The 7,271-nt window shown below is 38.6% G+C and overlaps 3 protein-coding genes across 3 annotated transcripts in view; all 3 read right to left on the bottom strand.

Annotated features, from left to right (window-relative positions):
* Positions 1–1,764, bottom strand: part of LOC101301199 — a 9,611-nt gene extending 7,847 nt beyond the window's left edge. The window contains exon 1 of the mRNA XM_004299380.1: positions 79–1,764. Coding sequence (XP_004299428.1) covers positions 79–1,756 — 1,678 coding nt within the window. The 5' untranslated portion in view covers positions 1,757–1,764. The remainder of the gene's footprint in view (positions 1–78) is intronic.
* Positions 1,765–1,803: 39 nt separating this feature from the next.
* On the bottom strand, positions 1,804–3,644 carry LOC101298899. Its single transcript, XM_004301144.1, has 4 exons — positions 3,555–3,644; positions 3,322–3,408; positions 1,907–2,501; positions 1,804–1,815 (listed from the first exon to the last, which is right to left on the bottom strand). The coding sequence occupies exons 3-4, from the start codon at positions 2,489–2,491 to the stop codon at positions 1,804–1,806; spliced, it is 597 nt and encodes a 198-aa protein (XP_004301192.1). The 5' UTR covers positions 2,492–2,501; positions 3,322–3,408; positions 3,555–3,644.
* Positions 3,645–5,283: 1,639 nt separating this feature from the next.
* LOC101298611 overlaps positions 5,284–7,271 on the bottom strand; it is a 6,262-nt gene continuing 4,274 nt past the window's right edge. The window contains exons 7-11 of the mRNA XM_004301143.1: positions 7,082–7,181; positions 6,942–7,001; positions 6,662–6,748; positions 6,376–6,516; positions 5,284–5,908 (exon numbers count right to left, since the gene is read on the bottom strand). Coding sequence (XP_004301191.1) covers positions 5,579–5,908; positions 6,376–6,516; positions 6,662–6,748; positions 6,942–7,001; positions 7,082–7,181 — 718 coding nt within the window. The 3' untranslated portion in view covers positions 5,284–5,578. The remainder of the gene's footprint in view (positions 5,909–6,375; positions 6,517–6,661; positions 6,749–6,941; positions 7,002–7,081; positions 7,182–7,271) is intronic.

The following is a 7,271-nucleotide window of genomic DNA, read 5'->3' as shown; positions in this document are numbered from 1 at the left end:
GAGAGAGAGAGAGGTCCAAGTTAGTACATTTAGTTGATAATAAATTTCTGTCCATCCAGTCTCAATTTCAAAGCATACCTGATGCACTGCCATCAACATCATGATTTTGTGTTGGAATCACATCTTTCTCTGCAGAATCTTCAAGAATCGTTGACAACCCATCTCCCTTACCAACAGATCCGACAAGCTCCAAATCCATAATATTAGATTCAATGATCGATTTTGAAGTATCCTTTTCAATGGAAGAGAGGTCCAGGTCACATTTTCCAGATATGCCTTCTTTGTAAACTTCATTATCAGAACACCTTTCTGTATTCTCTCCCAGATTATAAGACGATACATTTAATTCCTCAGCAGAAACTCCAACAGCATCACGAGGACTTTTAGAAGCTCCAGTCACATGCAGTTCACTAGGCATTTCAGCTGAAGAACAAACTTCCCGAATCTCATCACTTTTTCCTTTAAAAACATCAGTTTCCTCAATGACTGTCATAGAAGCCTCAGACTTTCTGACCAAACTCTCACTATCAAGGGATTGGCCACCACATTTCATTCCATCCTCCTCGCTATTCTTTCCAGAATCCACCTTCAAACTAGGATCTAGACTGGAAGGAATTCCAGAATTGCTGTTCCCGACCTCATCTGGACACCCAGTATCACTTTTGTAGGCTACAGGTGATAAAACATGTGGGCTCATGTTAGAATGATCACCGGCAGTATCTGTGCCTTTTGACAACACCATGTCTTCAGATTTAGTGGTCTCGGCAGGAACATCAGAGCATTTCCTGTGACTGCTTGCATCCACTGTATGTAACTCATTATCCGCTGTCAATATAGGGCTTACACAGGAAGAAATGCTGTTGCCAAGTTCAACTGCATGCCCCGTGTCACTCCCGTAGGCCATTGGAGATAACTTATGTGCATGACATTTAGATTGATCACCACCAATATCTGTATCTTTCAACGGGACCACATGTTCACTATTGTCGGTATCAGCAGGAACTTCAGGGGACTCCTTGTCACAGCATACATCCACTGTATGCAAGCTAGAATCCCCTTTCAGGCTAGGATCTAAACCAGACAAAACTCCAGCATTGCTGTTCTGAAGCTCAGAGCCATAACCACTGTCATTTTGGTTCAAATTAGATGAAACTCCATCAGCATCTGTATCTTTAAAAGAGATAACATCTTCACATTTCTTGGTCTCATCAAGAACTCCAGGTTGTTCCTTGTCAGTGCATCTGTCCACTGTATGTAAGTCAGATTCTCCTTTCAGGATATGATCAGGACTGGAAGAAACTTCGCCAAGGTTGTTCCTAAGCTCATTTGTGTTGGTCATTGTAGATTGATCACAATCAACATCACTGTCCTTAAGCACTACCATGTCTTCACATTTATTGGTCTCAGTAAGAACTCCAGGATATTCACTCTCACTGCATCCACCCATTGTAGGTAGAATAGAATCCCCTTGCATCATAACATTAGCTGCTTCCTGCACATCAGTAACAGTATCTTCATTTGCAATTTCTTCCTTTACACAGTCCACCTCTGATGCTGGACAATGAGGTTTGTCCAAATCATTACTACATTGAATATCTATGCTTGCCACATGACCGCTTGGATTCTCTTCACTAATATCCATTATATGATGTGGAGCATCTTGATTATTTAACTCATCACTACTTGTCACAAAACTTTGCACAGAAGTCATCACAATATCAACTTGCATCTCTGAAGCAGATGAATCTTCATGCATTTTATTATCTGGAGGATAATCAAACAAATTATCAATTTCCATATTATTCACATCATTTCCTTTCTCATCAGACAGACACCCTTTAGTTACAGGCAGCCTGTCCTGATCACCGATAGAATTTGGATCCAAAACAACTGAATTTCCATCAACCGGTAATTCAACTTCCCGAGTTTGTGAAGCATCCTCAAGTCGAGGCTGATCTCCAACATCCTGTACGCCAGAAAGGTTTCCAGCAATCTCATCTGGCAGTGAAGTAGAATGTTCTAGATCTCTAACATCCCCTATTTCAGTGAGAATGTTATCATCATTCTTCAAATTCGGCTCCATTTGCTTTATGCAGCCCACTTCCTTACACGCATCTGATTCCTCAAAGATAGTCTGAGCGGGAATTATTTCTTCCTGCCCAACAGATTTTAATAGCATTTCAACAGATTCTGAGGATGTGGCCTCAGACCAAACATTGTTTCGCCTTGATATAGAGCACGATTCTACCGCACTTGGACTAAACTCTATCCCACTACTCCCACGAGAGAAATCCTCAATCCAGTTGTTAGCTTCACTACTCTCAATGCCAAGAAAAACTTCAGTTTCAACCAAACTATCAAACCTCAAATGCCCCTCATCAAAATCAAACTTGGGAAGACAATATGGCTGTAAAACTGGAGGACAATCAGTGCTCCCTTCACCAGCTAAATGGAGATTCTGGCTTTGAAAATCACTGTCATCATAATCCATGGGTAAATCCCTACAAAGAAGATAAGAAATAATGATAATAATAAGACAGATAATTCAAACCCAGTAATCATAAATAAATCAAAACTAAAATTCCCAGATAGCTGCTACAGTGAGATAAAACTATGTGCAAGTAGATAACTAGATGCAGCAAATATTTACGACTATCATCTTGCATAAAAGAAAAAAAAAAAAACAAAAACAACGTGTCATAGCTTTACAACTGTCTTCGTTGTTAAATGTTTAAGGAAACCGCACTCAAATATCCAATGGCACCAAATATATTTTTCCCTTGGAAAAAGTGCTTACAAGCATATTTTTAAAGAACTATAGCATCAATCCAAAACAAAAGCAATAAAAAGCATATAATAAACACCTGAAGCTAGTCAACAGAAAGAAACGGTAACTAAACGCATACATGCTGACCTCTATAATGCTGCAAATTTCTAAATTCAAAAACATCCTTCGACCCTAGATTATAAAGACAACAGTAAAACTAAACTTCCATCCTAGATTAAGTTCTGAATATCTACCTATCGATCACTCGAAAACCAAGTCTGAACTAGACAACCAGACTAGATTTTGATTTCCTAAGGTGACTCTGGCAAAAGACTCCACCTTTATTCACTAATCACTAAATATCGGTTATTCACAAATCGATTCGCTCCTACTCACTTCAACCCGGAGAACTAAACAGAACAATAATCGTAAAATTGAAATTTAAAGCTTCGGCATTTCCAATTAAACTCACCGTTTGATAGGAAAGCAAGGCAGATTACTTTAGCCCTAATTTTACAGACAGAGAGAAGCAAATAGAGAGAATTGAACAGTACCAGAACAAGTAACAAGTGTAGAGACGCTACCTCCCTCCATCCGGTGACGAAATCCGGCCCTCAGCTTCTCCCCAATCTTACGCTCATCTGCAAAACCAAAACCAAACCCTAACAACTCAGTCTCTCTCTCTCTCTCTCTCTATCACCACTCGCCTAATTTCTGATACGCGAGAGAAACAGCCGTAACGGAGAAAAAGGGAAAAAGCGGAGGCGGAGGGTTTTGGTTTGCTTACCGGAGTGGTGGAGTTTCCGGCAGATCGAATTAGGGTTCCGGCGGAATCAAAATAGGGAGTGACGAAAACGAAGAGGAAAGAGTGTGTGATGAAACTGTGGCTCTTTTTTTTGTTTGTTTGTTTTATCTCGACTTTTTAGAGAGAGAAAATGTTAAATGCCAAGAGAAAATTAATTTTTTTTTTAAAACGGAAAAAAGAGAAAATTTGAAATAACGGGTACGATTTCGTGGAATGGGCAAGGATCCGACGGGTAATAAAAGAGACCCGCGACGCGTGGCGTACTATGAGTGGTTGATGAAAGATTCTGAAGTTCCGTGGGACCCTGTAATTGTGAATGTGTTAAAATGGGTGATTCGAATCGGACGGTGAGGGTGGGAGGCTGAGGTATGATAGGTGACAGGCAGGTGAGGGGAAGTGGAAAAAATCCAAAAGAGGGTGACACGTGGCGGGGTATTGGATTAGGGTCAGCGGAGTGGATAGAGTACAAGAGTGTGATTATGTGAGTACTTTCTCTGTGCGGTTTTCATGATGGACCCATGTGATGTGGATAAGAATTTCTTTTTTCTTTCTTTTGTTTTGTTCAGGTGAGACTTTCAGTTTTAAGGTTTAAGCCCTAAAAATCTATCTACTAACTAGTAAGTAGTAACTATTAGACGTAAGAACTTCAAAAAAATATTAGACAATATGTTCTTATTGAAAGCGACTCTAAGATTCTTATTAACTGTTTTACGTTAACGGATAGATGTTCTTTTGAGGATTAAAGTTATGGTAAATGATATCATCAGCTTTGCTGCTCAGTTTAATTTTATGGTGTTCCGTCATATATACCGTTGATTTCGTGCATTCCCATGTTGCTCTTTGCATTAGGTTTTATTGTCTTCCTTTTATCGTGTCTTCAGCGTTCCACTTAGATTAGCCGGAAGGAATGTGTGGAAAGAAGGTGTGCCTCGCAATTTTGTTTTATAGTTGTTCCTTTTACATTTTTCAGGAAAAAAGAAAACACCAAACTATATCTACCTTCAAAAGTTCTACGAAATGTAATTAGTTCACTTCGCAACCTCTCCTTTTAGCATTTTAAGCCAATTCTTATTGACGTAAATCATGCAATAGCTCCTCGATCATCAACAACTTCCAGAGAGTTGACCTTTTGGTGCACAAATGACACATTATTATCAAATTTTGATGGTATTGTATAGCAGCTTTCAGAATGAGGTAGTTGGAAATCATGCAATAGTTCGGTGCTAACAAATGTTGGATTTAGGAAATGAAATGATTTAGTAGCTAACCGCTTTGCATGATTTTCTAGTGATTCTTGTGTAGTTCAGAAATGGCGATTGCACCTTATGGTATGCGTCTAGCTTGCAATCGAGGGAGGCTACAACTCCACTCTTTTTTGGCATGTAACACTATCATGAACCATGCTGCCTTGCATGACATGATGATTACTTGCTCTGTGCCCATCAAGATTCTTCACAATAGTGTGAAGATGTTACCATTCTATAGAGCCGCAGGAATAAAGTTTGCCAAGCAGAAGTTCTCATCATACTTGTATAAATGTGCCGTCTTTCAAGTTGATGTTTAAAGCTTCAACTCTGCCATAGGGAGGAGATTTAGAATGAAGTTGAGACTCCCAATTCATTTTACTTCGGTAATGAACAGATGGAGAGTAACAAAGAGACTAATGCACGTCATTGAGTGCGAAAATTGCCTCTTACAACGCTACAACATTATGAACATTAATCTCCCATATACAAATAAAGGTCTGAAATTTAAACTACAACGGCTGCAAGCCTGAGAGAGTGAGCGTAATGTTAATTACAGTGTTAGACTGAACCAATCAAGGTCATCAAAGCTATTATGAGAGGGAGGATTCTAGGGACACATACATAGTGGTATTGAAATTAATAAGATCTGATGCAGAAGAAGCTTGTAATCCGCTAGTGCATCATTGACCACTGTGATGAACTATTGGCACCCCCAAAAGCTGGCAAAGGATGGATTTTTTATGGAATGACTCTCACAAGTCAAAACCACCATGGCTTCTCTGCTAGATCCTTTGGGAACACGTATCTGAACCTTGAATTGTAAGGCAACCACTCTATGATATGAGATGGCTTCTTGCTGGATTTATGACCAATGCAGTTTCTAATTGAATCCTGAAGCTTCTTATCAACATTATCAGTGACCCATTTTAGAAGATCATCAGAGCTAAAAGATGCTTCTCTAGAAAATTTTTCAAGCATCTTTGGTAGAAGAACTTTCCTCGACATCTTTACCACTACATTTGCTCTGATGAACTCTTTCTTCGCTTCTTCAAGCTCGTCTCTAACATTTGAGGCTGTGTAGACTTTTAACTACAAGCAATAAACATGAATCAGTCTTAATGTGCTTTGAAGAATGATTTTTAATGATGAATAAACAATATTGATGGTAAAAAATTTCATCAGGCTTCTTATGAAGAAACATGGTAAAGACAAGCGAGAAAGTAAACAGAAATTTAAAGGGGAAATCATGCACTAAAGCACTACATTAGACTACTGCTTGTTCCTAGGTGTAAGCCATGAAAATGGGTTCAGTACCAGTGGCTTCTCTTCTATTGTATTGTTCATCTGTTCTTTGGTGTTACTTTCTGTTTCCAGTTGCATTTTACACAATTTGGATGTCATTAATTGTAGTATTTTTGACCAAAAGGGAAAGAAAAAAAAAACCATGATTGACAAATCTGTGTACCAATAAGGAAGACAGTAATAAACTTCAGCAAGTATTCGGACAATAATACTCATCGATACTAAACAAAGGAGCAATTAGCAAAATAAATTACCGCAGGATCAGAAAAGGCTCCGGTACAAAGAGCAAAGCAAACAAGGGGTTCGGAAACTGGGAGACCCAATTTTGAATTGCGAAGCTGTTTGTCCTCCCCAAACTTCTTCCTCAAGGCAGTTGAGAGGAACGTTTCGAGCCACTGTAAACACAGAAGAAGATTACATGATATATATAATATGGTGTTTCTACTTTATATTTAAAATGCAGAAGAAAATAAAACCAATTTCAAGGAATAGATCAAAAGACATTTCGTATACATTCTTAGATAAGAGTTTGGTGAGTACCCATCCAATCCTGGGTGTTTGGAATCCAAATATGGATTGCTCTATGGCATTTGCGCTGATGACAACACCCCCAATGTTGTAAGCAGCCTGCACTATACCAGAAGTTCATCATCTTTCTCTTTTAAATCGAAAACACACCTTCAGGGCTAGGAGAATGGGGTCTATCCACTCAGCTTTAAGCCAAAGTACTAATATATAAATACATGCAGTGTTTTTTTTTTTTTTTTTTCCTTATTAAGCTGACAGCAAAACCGCTTGGACTAGCAAAGAATGGAACTACCTTATGGAACAAGGCCAACCTTCTTAAAGAGCTGTTGGGAATTCCATACGCTAAATATGCCTGCACAAACGTAGGGAGAAAACCATGAATACTTGCAATTCTAGTAAGGGAGAAACAATGGTTGGTTAAGAAATCTTTACATGCATAAGCAGAGCGTTGTAAACATTGATCCAAAATGCAATTTGGGCATTCAATTCCATCTGAGTGACATCCACCTTCTCCAATTGCTCTACCAACATTCTGAAATTAAAATTGAAGCTTGTCATGTCAAATGTACTATTAGGTAAACTATATATATATATATATATATATATATATATATATAAGAAG

Source organism: Fragaria vesca, linkage group LG5 (assembly GCF_000184155.1).
Source record: "Fragaria vesca subsp. vesca linkage group LG5, FraVesHawaii_1.0, whole genome shotgun sequence".
NCBI classification, from domain to species: domain Eukaryota; kingdom Viridiplantae; phylum Streptophyta; class Magnoliopsida; order Rosales; family Rosaceae; genus Fragaria; species Fragaria vesca.
The sequence above is the reverse complement of the archived record's forward strand: the minus strand, read 5'-3'. Positions and strand labels throughout refer to the sequence as shown.